General features: G+C 42.2%; 1 protein-coding gene across 4 annotated transcripts in view; it reads right to left on the reverse strand.

Moving 5' to 3' along the window:
• SPAST (spastin) overlaps positions 1 to 17681 on the reverse strand; it is a 91481-nt gene that overhangs the window by 57566 nt on the left and 16234 nt on the right. For 2 of the 4 annotated variants that reach the window (XM_028831798.2, XM_015112061.3), the window contains exons 2-3: positions 8551 to 8634; positions 6539 to 6622 (exon numbers count right to left, since the gene is read on the reverse strand). In XM_028831798.2, the coding sequence (XP_028687631.1) occupies positions 6539 to 6622; positions 8551 to 8634 (168 nt within the window). Of the gene's footprint in view, positions 1 to 6538; positions 6623 to 8550; positions 8638 to 17681 lie in introns of all 4 variants that reach the window. The other 2 variants (XM_015112063.3, XM_015112060.3) reach the window with 1 other exon arrangement.

Genomic DNA, 17681 nt, shown 5'->3' on the forward strand with positions numbered 1-17681 from the left:
AAAAAGAAACAAATTATATTCTTAGTTTTATAGCTAGGAATAAAAAGCTACAGGATTTTTTTTTCATGTACATGGAGTTTAGATTTATATGTGTAGAAACAGACACATACAGTATAACAGTACACTGCTTCTGTGAATCTGCTCCCATTCATTTTTTCTTTTTTTTTTCTTCTTGGAGACAGAGTCACAGACACATACAGTATAACAGTACACTGCTTCTGTGAATCTGCTTCAATATTTTTTCTTTTTTTTTTTTTGGAGACAGAGTCTCACTCTGTCGCCCAGGCTGGAGTGCAGTGGCGCGATCTTGGCTCATTGCAACCCCTGCCTCCCGGGTTCAAGTGATGCTCCTGCCTCAGCCTCCCGAGTAGCTGGGATTACAGGTGCACACCCCCACGCCCAGCTAATTTTTGTATTTTTAGTAGATACGAGGTTTTGCCATGTTGGCCAGACTGGCCTCAAACTCCTGACCTCAAATGATCCGCCCGCCTCGGCCTCCCAAAGTACTGGGATTACAAGCGTGAGCCACCGCGCCCAGCCCCAATTCATTTCTGTTAAAGGACTAATGCTTCTTTTTGGAATGACTAGGGTTGTACAGATTAATCAATGATTTAAATCAAAGCAGTAACCTTGCTTCTTTACCTCCTCACATCCAACCCCCACACAGTCATCTGAGTGATCCACCAGAGAGGAAAATCTTACCACATAACACTCTTCTACTTAAAACCATTTAGTGGCTTCCCATTGCCCACAGATAGAGCTCAAGCTCCTTCCTATGACAAACCAGGCCATCCATGATCTGCCTATATATCTCTTATGCCTCGGCAATCCCAACTTCATGTCTCAACCTGCACCCTCCCCTATTCACCATGCTTTTCTTGCCTTTGAGTATTTGTTCATGCCATCACATGTTCCTGAGATATCTTTTCTCAAATTCTTTTTCTTTTCTTTTTATTTTCTTTGAGACAGGGTCTCACTCTGTCACCCAGACTAGAGTGCAGTGGTGCACTCATGGCTCACTGCTGCCTCAATTTCCTGAGCTCAAGCAATCCTCCTGCCTCAGCCTCCCAAGTAAGTAGCTGGGACTACAGGTGCATACCACCACTCCTGGCTAATTTGTTTTTTCTTTTTTAAATTTAGAGATGGGGTCTCAATACGTTGTCCAGGCTGGTTTCAAACTCCTGGGCTCAAGCAATACACTTGACTCAACCTCCTGAAGTGCTAGGATTACAGGCATGAGCCACTGTGCCCAGCCCTCACATTCTTTCATAATTTTTATTCATTTATCTAAGTGTACACTTTAGGTTTCACTTCTAGGAAACTTTCTTTTCTTTCTTTAACCAGCTTTGTTACACAAGGAAGCTTTCTTGGCACCTTTTTCACCCTTACAAAATATTTGTAATCCCTATCCTGCAGTGATGACTATTTATGTGTCGTTTCTCCTACTGTATTATGAGGTCCTTAAAGAGAGGACCATTTTATCCAATCTATCAGCAAATCTAGTTGTTCAACCTTCAAGTATAATCATAATCCAACCACTTGTTACCATTTCTCCTGATACTACCCTGGTGCAAGCCTCTATCACTTTTCTCCTAGATGACTGTAACAGTATCTTAATTGCTCTCCCTGGTTCTACCTTTAGAGTCTATAATGCAACACAGCAACCAGAGTGGTCCCTCTAAAATTTAAGTCAGAGTACTTCATTCCTTCCCCAAAAATCTTTTTTTTTTTTGGTTTTGTTTGAGATGGAGTCTTGCTCTGTTGCCCAGGCTGGAGGGCAATGGCGCAATCTCAGCTCACCGCAACCTCCGCCTCCCGGGTTCAAGTGATTCTCCTGCCTCAGCCGAGTATTTGGGATTACATGCATGCCCACCACATGCAGCTAATTTTTCTATATTTAGTAAAGATGAGGTTTCGCCATGTTGCCCAGGCTGGTCTCGAACTCCTGACCTCAGGTGATCCACCCACCTTGGCCTCCCAAAGAGCTGGGATTACAGGCATGAGCCACCGCACTGCGCTGCTTTCTTAAAAATCTTTATAACTGCTCCCCATTTCACAGGCGGTAAAAGCTTAAGTCCTCATGGTGGCCTTTATAGCCCTGCGTGTTGTGACAATCCCTCCCCCCATGAGTTCTCTGACTTCATCTCTACTATAATCTCCTTGCTGGGACACACTGGCCTCTTTGCTGCTTCACAGACAAATCAGGTACATTCTCTTAAGGCTTTGTATTGGCTCTTACTTCTCTGTGGACCATCATTGTCCCAGGTATCATCATGGCTAACTCATGGCAACTTCTCACAGAGAAGACCATCCTGTTTAAAACCAAAAACCCAAACCAGGGCCACCTGTAATCCCAGCTACTCAGGAGGATGAGGCAGGATAATTATTTGAACCCAGGAGGCAGAGGTTGCAGTGAGCCAAGATCGTGCCATTGCACTCCAGCCTGGGTGACAGGGTGAGACTCTGTCTCAAAAAAAAAAAAAAAAAAAAAAAAGGTGACATCAACATATTCCTGTCTTTCAATAACTCAAAAGGTCTGGGAGTGGATATACCTAAGACAGTAAAAATGATCTGTGTACAAATGTGTATTAACAGTAACACATATTTATTATGTGCTGGTTAAAAATTGGAGTTTTTCAGAGATGTGGTGCCACATAGGTATCTAATTAGGATGGAGAATGGGGAGAATGATCCTGGGAATTCCTAATACAGACTGGTTTGAGAGGATGTAGCCTCTCTGTTAAAAATGAGAAAAGAGGCCAAGACGGGCGGATTACGAGGTCAGGAGATCGAGATGATCCTGGCTAACACGGTGAAACCCCGTCTCTACTAAAAAATACAAAAAACTAGCCGGGTGAGGTGGCGGGCACCTGTAGTCCCAGCTACTCGGGAGGCTGAGGCAGGAGAATGGCGTAAACCTGGGAGGCGGAGCTTGCAGTGAGCTGAGATTCGGCCACTGCACTCCAGCCTGGGTGACAGAGTGAGACTCCGTCTCAAAAAAAAAAAAGAAAAGATCATATATATCATTTATTTTTGGTTTAATGATAGTGAACCTTAGAGCAAAGCTTAACTGTAAAACCTACAATAGATTAAAAGTTAATTTTGATGTCAGCAAATTGGTATAACTGGCTGTTATTTATATATATATACACATATATATATATTTTTAACATAGCTTCATTTAACATTCATTTATTAAGGCCCTACTCCGTTTCAGGTACAATGCCAAGGGTTATACACAACTTATTAACTCAGTAAATATTTATTTGGTAACTAGCATGTGCTAGACACTGTTGTAGGCACCTGGGATATAGATAAAGATCCCTCCTCCATAAAGTTTACATTCTAACAGGGAGAAGACAGATAGTAGATAACAAACATAAAAAATAAGTTACACAGTTTATTAGAAGGTGATAAATACATGGGAAAAAAATAAGTGAAACACAGTAAGGAGGATTAGGAGTGGACAAGAGGTGGTTTGGTTTTTTTTGTTTGTTTTGAGATGAAGTCTCACTCTGCCACCCAGGCTGGAGTGCAGTGGCATGGTCTCTGCTTATTGCAACCTCTGCCTCCCAGGCTCAAGCAATTCTCCTGCCTCAACCTCCCGAGTAGGCAAGATTACAGGCACCTGCCACCATGCCTGGCTATTTTTTGTATTTTTAGTAGAGGCGAGTTTTCACCATGTTGCCCAGGCGCCCAGGATTGTCTCGAACTCCTGACCTCAAGTGATCTGCTCGCCTCAGTCTCCCAAAGTGTTGGGATTACAGGTATGAGTGACAGTGCCTGGCCTTTTTGAATTTTTTTTGAGATGCAGTCTCTCTATGTCACCCAGTCTAGAGTGCAGTGGTGCCATCTTGGCTCATTGCAACCTCCACCTCCTGATTTCAAGCCACTGTCCTGACTCAGCCTCCTGAGTAGCTGGGATTACAGATGCACACCACCAGCCTGGCTAATTTTTTGTATTTTTAGTAGAGACGAGGTTTCACCACGTTACCAGACTGGTCTTGAAAGCCTGACCTCAGATGACCTGTCCGCCTTGGCCTCCCAAAGTGCTGGGATTACAGGTGTGAGCCACCACGCCCAGCCGATGTCACCTTTCCCATCTACCACTCCTCGCTTTTAAAGTAAGATATTTCATAAATAGGCACATAGCATTTTTGAGGGTGAAAACAGATACCAACTTTAAAATATCCACAATATTAAACCTTTAAATGCCTAGTTTCATATTACATATCTTCTTTTTGTTCTCTACTAACACAAATAAGAAAGTACAAAGTCACACTCAAAGATGAGTCTCTAATTGATAAGATATTAATACTTCTAATGTCCTATATCACAACATCAAACAAAACATAAAAACCAACTCTTATTCACTTTGAAAGAGTACAAAATGCTCCAAAATCAAATTTATTCTGTATGATATACACAATACTTTATATATACACTGAAGAGCTTTAAAGATAAAACATGTAGAAAGTACCAATAAGAACCATCAATTATTTTACTGCAAGAAACTTTAATACACTATTTAATTATATTTGACACAGTAATAACCTCCATTTAGAAAGGAAGAAGGCAAGTCCTGTCAGCCACAGAAGCCAGGGAACACTACCTTGTTATTCATTTGAAAGCAGTAACGGCTGCTTTTTTAACTATGTGGGGCAAAAACCCCACAAACACAATGACCATATAGCAGTAAATGAATGAAAGAATGAATAAAATGTGTATGTATGTGTGTAGGAATATATCTTTCTACCTAAGCAAAGGAAGTGATTACTGTCAGGTAAACAGATGAATAGAAACCAACATTTTTAAAGCACTTACTACTATGGTTTAGGTTCCTTTAATAATTCAATGGTCAGAAATATGAAATATTATTATTAGCTAATAATATTAGCTTCAGCTGGGCATGGTGGCTCATGCCTATAATCCCAGCACTTTAGGAGGCTGAGGTGGACGGATCACTTGAAGTCAGATGTTCGACACCAGCCTTGCCAACATGGTAAAACAAACCCTGTCCCTACTAAAAATACAAAAATTAGGCATGGTGGTGGGCGCCTATAATCCCAGCTGCTCGGGAAACTGAGTCATGAGAATAGCTTGAATCCGGGAGGTGGAGGGTGCATTGAGCCGGGATTGCATCACTACACTTCAGCCTGGGCAACAGAGCAAGACTCCATCTCAAATAATAATAATAATAGTAGTTTCACATTACAAATTAGATAAAAAAGACTCAAACATGCATAATAACTTACCCCAAGTCACAGGGCTACAAATAAATAAGATTTACCTGCTTACCAAGTATCTACTGTTTCTATCCACCAATGTATGGTAGAGCTACTCATATGTAGTGGGTTTTGTTCTACTTTTTTTTGAGTGGTAGATTTAACTTATTAATATATTTTTAAAACCTACACCATCAAACAGAAGACAAGTGAAAGTTTCTATTACAGTTGATGAATGCTGAAAGAATGACAGAATTAAAACATCACTGGGCATCAGTCATAGTTAACTGTTGCTAACCTCCCAAGATGGAACAACTAATGATGAATACACACAAACACAACCACCTAGTAAGTAGTCTTATCATTAAAAAATAAAAATTAACTTTCAATGTGATCAAGGCTCTATACCCAACTATCAGTTAACAGGGGGAGGAAAGAAGAACATGTTAAAAGATACCACAAAGATGCATGCAGCAAAAGTCAGACTGTAGGAAATACTACGTGACAAAGACCTGGTTACATCAACAAATAAATTGGAAGAAAATGAAAAACAGATGCACGTGAACACTAAAAGAGACATAAGGATCTTTTTAAGATCCTGATTCAAACAAATTATTAAAAAGAGTAAAAATTATTAAATTTTGAGAAAATGAGAAATTTGGAAATAGCATTTTTGGGGGGGGCAGTTTTGTGGATAATGTTAAAAGAAACGTGGAATTACCTTTTAGGTGCGATAATGGTATTTCAGTGATTTTATTTTGAAGTCCTTATCTTTTACAGGTATAACATGAAATATTTATAAATGGAAAAAAGTCAAGAATTTGTTTCAAAATAATATGTAGTGGGGGGACAGTGAGCTGGGAAGTCAAGTGAAGATGGCAGACTTTTTCTGTAAAGGGCCAGACAGTAAATATTTTAGGTTTTGAGGGCAGTGTCAGCTCTGTATCAACTACTCAATTCTGTCACCATAGCATGAAAGCCATAGACAATACCTAAAGAAAAGGAATGGCTGTGTGCCAATAAAACCTTATGTATAATAATAGGCAGTGAGCTGGGTTGGCCCATCAGCTGCAGTTTGCTAGCCCTTGGTATGAATAAATCAAGACTGACAGTGAGGTGATAATTATCAAAGCTGAGAGAATAATAATTAGAAATTCATTATGCTCTTCTGTTTTTGTATATGTTACACATTTTCTTTACGTTAAAAAGCCTGGACCACATTTTCAATCACTGATTTCTTTCTTTCTATAATTAAAGTTTCATTGAACACACATTTCCAATCATCTCACATCAAATTATACATTAATTGATACCTAGAAGTTGTAAGCGGTCCTTGGCCATAACCAAATTAGTCATCATTTTAGCTTGAAGGCGTCTAGCTCTTTCACACTGTTCACCTGAAAGAAAAAAATTAATTAAAATATCTACATTTCCCAACTAATATTGTTTCAAGACAAATCAAAACCCAAACTATTTTCATGGGGAGTCACAGTCTTTACACAGAAATTTTTTTTTTTTTTTTTAAAACAAGAAAATATATACTGAAAAGAAAGAGAACAGAAGAAATTTTAAAAATACTATCTTCAGGCCAGGTGTCGTGGCTCACTTCTGTAATCCCAGCACTCTGGGCAGCCAAAGTAGGAGAATCACTTGAGCCCAGGAATTCAAGACCAGCCTGGGCAACATAATGAGACCTGATCTCTACTTAAAAACAAAAACAATTAGCCGAGCATGGGAGGGTGAGGTGGCAGGATCACTTCAGCTCTAGGAGGTGGATGGTGCACTGACAGGTGACCACATCACAACATTCCAGCCTGGGCAACAGACTGAGACCCCGTCTCAAAAAAAATATATAATAGCTACAAAAAAAAAAAAAAAAAGTTACAGTTTCTCATGATGGCTTCCAACCTACTGTAATATTTCATACATTTCAGGTCTATTTCACGGAGTCTAAAACATTTTTTCCCTACATTTCAAATTCTTTGAAATTGGGATCCGTTTTACAACCAATGCTAACTTACTAATGCTATCCACCAGGTTGCAGTCATAACACAGTTTTTTCATTGCCCATGCCTGCACCAATTTGGTCACAGATATTAACACTGTTGTTATATCTATGTCTAAATAAAACGAAAACAGCCACTTCAACAAGATTAAAATTCAAATTCTAAGCGATGAAAAGAGCATATATCATACTTTGTTTTTTACTCTTACTGGTATAATACAAAGCATTTTTAATTCAATGAAATACTGTTTTTCTTTTCTTTCTTTTTGAGACAGAGTTGCACTCTTGTTGCCCAGGCTGGAGGGCAAAGGCAATATCGGCTCACTGCAACCTCTGCCTCCCCGTTCCAAGCGATTCTCTTGCTTCAGCCTCCCGAGTAGCTGGGATTACAGGCGTGCGACACCACGCCCGCCTAATTTTGTATTTTTAGTAGACACAGGGTTTCTCCATGTTGATCAGGTTGGTCTCGAACTCCCGACTCCAGGTAATTCACCCGCCTTGGCCTCCCAGAGTGCTGGGATTACAGGTGTGAGGGCACTGCGCCCGGCCCAAATACTTTTATTAAGATAAACACAATCTGGCTGGGTGCAGTGGCTCATGCCTCTAATCCCAGCACTTTGCAAAGCTGAGGCAGGAGGATCACTTAAGGCCAGAAGTTTGAGACCAGCCATGGTAACACAGTGAGACCCGTCTCTACAAAAGAAATTTTTTTTTAATTAGCTAAGTGTGGCTGGGCACAGTGGCTCACGCCTGTAATCCCAGCACTTTGGGAGGCTGAGGTGGGCAGATCACTTGAGATCAGGAGTTTGAGACCAGCCTGGCCAACATGGCAAAACCCCATCTCCACTAAAAATACAAAAATTAGCTGGGCACGGTGGCACGCACCTATAATCCCAGCTACTCGGGAGGCTCAGGCAGGAAAATCACCTGAATCCGGGAGGTGGAGGCTGCAGTGAGCCGAGACTGCACCATTGCACTCCAGCCTGGGCAACAGAGTGAGACTCCGTCTCAAAATAATAATAATAATAATAATAATAATAATGAGCTAAGTGTGGTAGTATGTGCCTGTGGTCCCAGCTACATGGGAAGCAGAGGCAGGAGGATCACTGGATCAATTGAGCCCAGAAGTTTGAGGTTGCAGTGAGATATGATCACATCACTGCACTCTGGCCTGGGTAACGGAGGCAAGACCCTGTCTCAAAAAAAAAAAGAAAGAAAGAAAGAAAAGAAAGAAAAATACATAAATAAATAGGTCTGAAATCTGGACGATCATGTGAATATATTATAATTTGGAATGGCTATAAACAAATATAATCTTACCTTGTCCTGTAACTATAACAGCTATTCCTTTTTCCAGTTCTTCAATACCTTTCTTATACCATCCCACAGCTTGCTCCTTCTGTCCTGCTTTAAAATAAAAAATTATTTGCATAGATTGTATGAAGAGTACACTAAATATTGCAAAGCATACTGTTGAGAGATAATACATAAAAAATAGGGTTGTAGACAAGTAAGTCTAAGAAACATTACTATATAACTTCTTAGTATTTTTATCATTGTAATGTGTACATGTAACTCCAATATGGGGAATATGGTCATGATGTTTATCAACATTTTAGGGCCGTGAGTCCTTTTTTGCTTATCACCTCATGGTATTGATCCTTATAATCACTAAAATGCTGTATTAGAGAAAGACATTTTATTTAGGAATTTTTAAGTATATATACTTTTGAAAAATACAAGTATGATTTCAATAACAATGAAACAAAAAGCATCGTTCAATCATATTCAAGTCTGATATAATGTGTTCATTGTTGGGTGCCTCTTCTCTAGAGTAAGTTTTTATTTAACAATTGATTGCATCATGAAAACTGGTATATGAGATTACAAGTGTGGCATTTAGTAACACATTTCTATTTTCTTTGAACCCAACAACTAGTTTAAAACATTAATTCCTGACACAAGTTTTAAAAGGACCTAAAAACTCAGCATAATCAAAAAGTATATAGAATAACTTCTGTAAAGTGATCGTTATACTCAAATCACATTATATTTGAAAATTAACTTTAATTTTTGTTTTATTTCTATTATTTTTGACCATTTGTCTGAATGAAAATTGGTTTCTTAGTCTTTCTTTTCTTTTCTTTTTTTGAGACAGTCTTGCTCTGCCGCCCAGGCTGGAGTGCAGTGGCGCAATCCTGACTCATTGCAACCTCCACCTCCCAGGTTCAAGCGATTCTGCTGTCTCAGCCTCCGGAGTAGCTGGGGTTACAGGTGTGTGCCACCACACCCGGCTAATTTTTGTAATTTTAATATAGAGGCGGGGTTTTCACCATGTTGGCCAGGCTGATCTTGAACTCCTGACATCAGGTGATCCACCCGCCTTGGCCTCTCAAAATGCTCGGATTACAGAGGTGAGCCACTACGCCTGGCCTCATTTTTTTAAAAACAGTCTTGCTGTCACCCACAATGGAGTGCAGGGGCATGATCCTAGCTCACTGCACCCTCCAACTCCGGGACTCAAGTGATCGATCCTCTTCCCTTGACCTTCCGAGTAGCTAAGACTACAGGCATGTGCCACCACACTTAGCTAATTTTTGTGTATTTCTTTTGTAGAGATAGGGTCCTGCCATGTTGCCCAGGCTGGTATTGAGCCTACCTAGGCTCAAGTAATCCTCCTGCCCTGGTCTCCCAAAGTGCTAGGATTACATGCTTGAGTGACCACACCTGGCCTCATGTCCCCATTTAATCAAACAAAAATTTCCATACTATTCCTTATTATTATTTGAAATTTCAAAATCAATATATTACAATGACTCTTGATAAAACAGATGAAGTCTATTTGTTTGTTTGTGTGTTTGAGATGGAGTCTCGCTCTGTAGCCCAGGCTGGAGTGCAGTGGTGCGATCTTTGCTCACTGCAACCTCTGACTCCCTGGTTCAAGCAATTCTCCTGCCTCAGCCTCCCGAGGAGCTGGGGTTACAGGCACATGCCACCACGCCTAGCTAATTTTTGTATTTTTAGTAGAGATGGGGTTTCATCATGTTGGCCAGAATGGTCTCGATCTCCTAACCTTGTGATCTGCCCGCCGCAGTCTTCCAAAGTGCTGGGATTACAGGCATGCGCCAGCGCGCCTGGCCAGATGAAATCTTTTTTTTTTTTTTTTTTTTTTTTTGAGACGGAGTCTGGCTCTGTCGTCCGGGCTGGAGTGCAGTGGCCGGATCTCAGCTCACTGCAAGTTCCGCCTCCCGGGTTTACGCCATTCTCCTGCCTCAGCCTCCCGAGTAGCTGGGACTACAGGCGCCCGCCACCTCGCCTGGCTAGTTTTTTGTATTTTTTAGTAGAGACGGGGTTTCACCGTGTTAGCCAGGATGGTCTCGATCTCCTGACCTCGTGATCCGCCCGTCTCGGCCTCCCAAAGTGCTGGGATTACAGGCTTGAGCCACCGTGCCCGGCCTCCAGATGAAATCTTATAAACACCACACAAAGTGCCTAAGAAATGCTGTCTCCTGGCCGGGCGCGGTGGCTCAAGCCTGTAATCCCAGCACTTTGGGAGGCCGAGACGGGCGGATCACGAGGTCAGGAGATCGAGACCATCCTGGCTAACACGGTGAAACCCCGTCTCTACTAAAAAATACAAAAAAAAACTAGCCAGGCGAGGTGGCGGGCGCCTGTAGTCCCAGCTACTCGGGAGGCTGAGGCAGGAGAATGGTCTAAACCCGGGAGGCGGAGCCTGCAGTGAGCTGAGATCCGGCCACTGCACCCCAGCCTGGGCGAGAGAGCAAGACTCTGTCTCAAAAAAAAAAAAAAAAAAAAAAAAAAAAAAAAGAAATGCTGTCTCCTTATGAATATGTACTACCTCCCCCATTCTTCTGTTTCCTCATCCTGAAAATAAATAACCAGATGCACCCCCTTAAACAGGTCAATTTCATACCGTGCCTGGCTGACAGTAGGTGCTCAATAAGTACTTGATTAAGGACATGTAAAGAAAAGTTTATGAAGACCGGCACAGTTGGCTCACACCTGTAATTCCAGCACTTTGGGAGGCCAAGGCAGGAGGATTGCTTGAGCCCAGGAGCTCAAGTCCAGCCTGGGCAACAAGGTGAGACTTTATCTCTACCAAAAAATTTAAAAATTAAGCAGGATTGGGGTACACATCTGTGGTCCCGTCTACTTGAGAGACTGAGGAGACAGATCACTTGAGCTGGAGAGGTAGAGGTTGCAGTGAGATGTGATTGCACCATTGCACTCTAACCTGAGCAACAGAGCAAGACCCTGTGTCAAAAAAAAAAAAAAAAAGAAAAGAAAAGAAAAAATAAATTATTAAGAATTTGTTATAATTAACTAAAATTACTTGGATGCTCTCCTTCCTGTTTTCCATAAAGAAAATGCCTGTTTACATGTTTACATGTATTTTTGCTTTTTTTAATTTGAAAAAGGGAAAATTACAGAAAATAGTGCAATAGCATTTGTATTCTGAGTGGCAACAAAAGTGGTAACAATGCCATATTTGGTTTAAAATTTTAAAAACAAAGTGAGTACAATGTAACAGATTGAAAGAAGTTCCTTTTTTAGTGCCTCTTCCCATTTCCCATGCTCTTTTTTTTTTTTTTTTTGAGACAGAGTCTCACTCTGTCGCCAGGCTGGAGTGCAGTGGCGCGATCTCAGCTTACTGCAACCTCCAACTCTCTGGTTCAAGCAATTCTCCTGCCTCAGCCTCCCGAGTAGCTGGGATTACAGGCATGCACCACCACACCCAGCCAATTTTTGTATTTTTTTTTAGTAGAGACGGGGTTTCACCATGTTGGCCAGAATGGTCTCGATCTCCTGACCTCATGATCTGCCCGCCTCAGCCTCCCAAAGTGCTGGGATTACAGGCGTAAGCCACCGTGCCGGGCTACTCCTCTTCTAAGAAACCTCTATCAAGAATTCAGTGCATATCTTTCTAGTATATGTTTTTTATTGTCCCTATCTAAATTAGTGTAATTTTTTAAATTTATGTTTCTTTTGAGATCTAGCTATGTTGCTACATAGAGATCTGGTTCATTCATTTTGACTTCTGTACACCAACCTGTATCATCCTGTAACTTATAATTTATTCAACTATTTTTTCTTTTCTTTTTTTTTTTTGGAGATAGTCTCACTCTATCGCCCAGGCTGGAGTACAGTGGCATGATCTCGGCTCACTACAACCTCCATTTCCTAGGCTCAAGTGATGCTTGTGCCTCAGCCTCCCAAGTAGCTGGGATTACAGGTGTGCGCCACCACACCTGCCTAATTTTTTGTATTTTTAAGTAGAGATGGGGTTTCGCCATGTTTGGCAGGCTGGACTCAAACTCCCGACCTCAGGTGATCCACTCGCCCCAGCCTCCCAAAGTGCTGGGATTACAGGCATGAGCCACCAGCCTCAACCATTTTTTCTATTATTAAGATATTGAGGTTGTTTCAAGTTTTTTAATGTTTCAAACAATGCTGTAACATTCTTCTACCTGTCCCCTAATGTATACCTGCTTCCCCTAATGGACCAGTTTAAGATACATACTTAAGAAATAAAAAAGCCGGGCGCGGTGGCTCAAGCCTGTAATCCCAGCACTTTGGGAGGCTGAGGTGGGCGGATCACAAGGTCAGGAGATCGAGACCACAGTGAAACCCCGTCTCTACTAAAAATACAAAAAATTAGCCGGGCGCGGTGGCGGGCGCCTGTAGTCCTAGCTACTCAGGAGGCTGAGGCAGGAGAATGGCGTGAACCCAGGAGGTGGAGCTTGCAGTGAGCCGAGATCGCGCCACTGCACTCCAGCCTGGGCAACAGCGTGAGACTCCGTCTCAAAAAAAAAAAAAAAAAAAAAAAAAAGAAATAAAAGTAGGCCGGGCACGGTGGCTCACGCCTGTAATCCCAGCACTTTAGGAGGCTGAGGCGGGCGGATCATGAGGTCAGGAGATAGAGACCATCCTGGCTAACAAGGTAAAACCCTGTCTCTGCTAAAAATACAAAAACCAAATTAGCCAGGCATGGTGGCGGGTGCCTGTAGCCCCAGCTACTAAGGAGGCTGAGGCAGGAGAATGGTGTGAACCCGGGAGGTGGAGCTTACAGTGAGCCAAGACTGTGCCACTATACTCCAGCCTGGGCAACAGAGCGAGACTCTGTCTCAAAAAAAAAAAAAAAAAAGGAAATAAAAGTAATGAGTCATAGTTTGTCATATTTTCTCTATTCACCAGAAATCCACAAACTGCTTTTTAAGATTACTTATTCCAGCTAGGCACAGTGGGTCATGCCTGTAATTCTAGCACTTTTGGGAGGCCCAGGCGGGTGGATCACCTGTGGTCAGGAGATGAAGACCAGCCTGGAAAACATGGTGAAGCTCTACCTCTACTAAAAATACAAAAATTAGCCAGGCATGGGGGCATGAGTCTACAGTGCCAGCTACTTGGGAGGCTGAGGCAGAAGAATCACTTGAACCCGAGAGGCAGAGGTTTCAGTGAGCCAAGATCATGCCACTGCATCCAGCCTGGTCAACAGAGCATGACTTCATCTCAAAACAATTAATAAATAAATAATAAAAAATATATATATATATATATAGTAGGTAGAGTCAAATATAAATTTTGCCAAATAATTGAGAGATAATTGACAAATAGGAGTATAAAAAGATGCTCAACATCATTAGTTGTTAGGGAAGCACAAATTAAAACCACAAGATACAACAATGCACCCAATTTTGAATGACAAAAAAAAGAAAAGAACATAAAAATACCAAAATACTACAAGATAAAGGATAATGGACCTTTCATATGTTTGCTGGTAGGAAAAAAATGGCACCCAGTTGGAAAAAGAGTTTGGTAGTTTCTTATTATATTAAACATATATTTACCATATGAGTCAACAATCCCTTCTTCTACATATTTACCCGGAAAAATACAAACTTCCAAGACCTGTACATGAATTTACAGTACCTTTATTTATAAGAGTTAAAAACAGGAGGATGGGCATGGTGGCTCACACCTGTAATCCCAGCACTTCGGGAGGCCAAGGAGGGCGGATCACTTGAGATCAGGAGTTCAAGACCAGCCTGGCCAATATGGTGAAACCCTATCTCTACTAAAAAAATACAAAAATTAGCTGGGCGTGGTGGCGGGCTGGAGTGCAATGGCGCAATCGCAGCTCACCACAACCTCCGCCTCATGGGTTCAAGCAATTCTTCTGCCTCAGCCTCCCAAGTAGCTGGGATTAAAGGCACATGCCACCATGCCTGGCTAATTTTGTATTTTTAGTAGAGACAGGTTTCTCCATGTTGATCAGGCTGGTCTAGAACTCCCGATCTCAGGTGATCCACCTGCCTCGGCCTCCCAAAGTGCTGGGGATTACAGGCGTGAGCCGCCGTGCCCTGCAGATCTGATTTTTAAAAAGCATGATATTCCAACATTTAATGTATAAGAATATCCATCTGGGCTTGGATTATAACATCAGAACTAAAATTCTGATCACCACAGTAAGATTAGAAGAGAGCTAGAGCCAGGCGCGGTGGCTCACGCCTGTAATCCCAGCACTCTGGGAGGTTGAGGCAGGGGGATCACCTGCGGTCAGGAGTTCAAGACCAGCCTGGCCAACATGGTGAAACCTAATCTCTACTAAAAATACAAAAATTAGCTGGGCTTGGTGGTAGGCGCCTGTAATCCCAGCTATTTGGGAGGCTAAGGCAGGAGACTTGCTTAACCCAGGAGGCACAGGTTGCAGTGAGTGGAGATCGTGCCATTGCACTCCAGCCTAGGTGACAGAGGGAGACTCTGCCTCAAAAAAAAAAAAAAGGCTGGGCGCAGTGGCTCACGCCTGTAATCTCAGCACTTTGCAAGGCCGAGGTGGGTGGATCACCCAAGGTTGGGAGTTCAAGACCAGCTTGACCAACATGAAGAAACCCCGTCTCTACTAAAAATACAAAAATTAGCTGGGTATGGTGGCACATGCCTGTAACCCCAGCTACTCGGGAGGCTGAGGCAGGAGAATCACTTGAACCCAGGAGGCAGAGGTTTCGGTGAGCCGAGATCAAGCCATTGCACTGCAGCCTGGGCAATAAGAGCAAAACTCCATCTCAAAAAAAAAAAAGAGAAAAGTAGGAAAAAAAAGTTTTAAAAACACCTGTTTGAAGGGATTAGTGAGTTTCCAACACAATGAAAATTACTAAAATTTAGAAAGGAGGAACCATATCAAGCCCATTAAGATGGTTATTATTATTTTTTAAATTATCAAAATAAAAAAAGGAGAGAAGCCAGCAGAGATGAGCCCAGCATTTGGAGCACTTTTCTTTTCTTTTTTATTTATTTATTTTCTTTTAGACAGAGTCTCACTCTGTCACCCAGGCCAGAGTGCAATGGTATGATCTCAGTTCACTGCAACCTCTGACTCCCAGGTTCAAGCGATTCTCCTGCCTCAGCCTCCTGAGTAGCTGGGAGTACAGGCACACGCCACCACGCCCAGCTAATTTTTGTATTTTTAGTAGAGACGGGGTTTCACCATGTTAGCCAGGATGGTCTCAATCTCCTGACCTCGTCTACTTGAAGTGATTGCGAACTCTCAAAGTGGTAGAGAAACTAAGCAGAGCTTTTAGCAGACTCATGGAACAAAACAGAAAAAACGTGAATTTCAGAGCATGCCCAGGAGGAGAAGCTGTGGCAAAAAATTTTGGCTGGGACCCTGAATGAATGAACAGTTAAGAACTGAGCCACGGCCGGGTGCAGTGGCTCACGTCTGGAATCCCAGCACTTTGGGAGGCCGAGGCACGCGGATCACAAGGTCAGAAGATCGAGACCATCCTGGCTAACACCATGAAACCCCATCTCTACTAAAAACACACAAAAAAATTAGCCAGGTGTGGTGGCATGTGCCTGTAGTCCTAGCTACTCTGGAGGCTGAGGCAGGAGAATCGCTTGAACCCAGGAGGCAGAGGTTGCAATGAGCTGGGATCGTGCCACTGCACTGCAGCTTGGGCAACACAGAGAGACTCCATCTCAAAAAAAAATTAATTAATTAATTAAAAAAAAGAACCGAGCCAGACGGTAAAGAACTGAAACACATATTCAAATTATTTCAATCTCTTAATGTAGGGGTTGGCAAACTACAGCCCATAACTTACACTGATTACCCTTTAGATACATTTATAGCAGAAAATCAAATCTTCCTGTGGTCTCCAGTGCAAAAAAGGCCTCCAAAATCCTTTAACATTAGCTCCCAACAGTTCCTAGTTTCTCCCACACATTTCTCTTTTAACTCTACGACCCCAAGTAATACTCAAATTCAACCGAGACTACATCAAATCAAGGAAGAATTTGGGTGGCAGAAACAACCACTTGTAGTTTAAATTATTAGCCAACAGTGTAACTACATTATCTAAGGCATGCCTTAGCAAATTACGGACCAAGATTAAATCTAGTAAGTGGCATATTTTTGTACATAAAGTTTTACTAGGTCAAACTCACCATATGACAGGGTTGAGCAGTTATGATGCAGAGCTTAAAATGTTTACAAAATTGATAAACATAAAAACAACCCAATTTAAAAAATGGGAAGGCCGGGCGTGGTGGCTCAAGCCTGTAATCCCAGCACTTTGGGAGGCCGAGATGGGCGGATCACGAGGTCAGGAGATCGAGACCATCCTGGCTAACACAATGAAACCCCGTCTCCACTAAAAATACAAAAAAATTAGCCGGGCGTGGTGGCGGCGCCTGTAGTCCCAGCTACTCGGGAGGCTGAGGCAGGAGAATGGCGTAAACCCGGGAGGCGGAGCTTGCAGTGAGCCGAGATCGCGCCACTGCACTCCAGCCTGGGCGACAGAGCGAGACTCCGCCTCAAAAAAAAAAAAAAAAAAAAAATGGGAAAAGAACATTAATAGACATTTTTCCAAAGAAGATACACAAATGGTACATAAGTACATGACAAAATGCTCAACATCATAAGTCATTAGAAAAATGCAAATCAAAATCATAACGAGATACCACTTCGTACCCTTTAGGATGACTATTATTTTAAAAAATGAAAAATAACAAATGTGGAGAAATTGGAACCATTTTACACTGCTGGTGGGAACGCGAAATGGTGCAGCCCCTATGGAAAACAGTTTGGCAGTTCTTCAAAAATGTAAAAACAAAGTTACCGTACAATCCAGTAATTCTACTCCTAGGTATATATTCAAAAGTACTGAAACCCAGGACTCAAACAGATATTTACACCAATGTTCACAGCCACATTATTCACAATAGATGGAAACAGTCCAAACACCCATTAATAAAAAACGTGGGCCGGGCGCGGTGGCTCAAGCCTGTAATCCCAGCACTTTGGGAGGCCGAGACGGGTGGATCACGAGGTTGGGAGATCGAGACCATCCTGGCTAACATGGTGAAACCCCGTCTCTACTAAAAAATACAAAAAAAAACTAGCCGGGCGAGGTGGCGGGCGCCTGTAG

Source organism: Macaca mulatta, chromosome 13, assembly GCF_049350105.2.
Source record: "Macaca mulatta isolate MMU2019108-1 chromosome 13, T2T-MMU8v2.0, whole genome shotgun sequence".
NCBI classification, from domain to species: Eukaryota; Metazoa; Chordata; class Mammalia; order Primates; family Cercopithecidae; genus Macaca; species Macaca mulatta.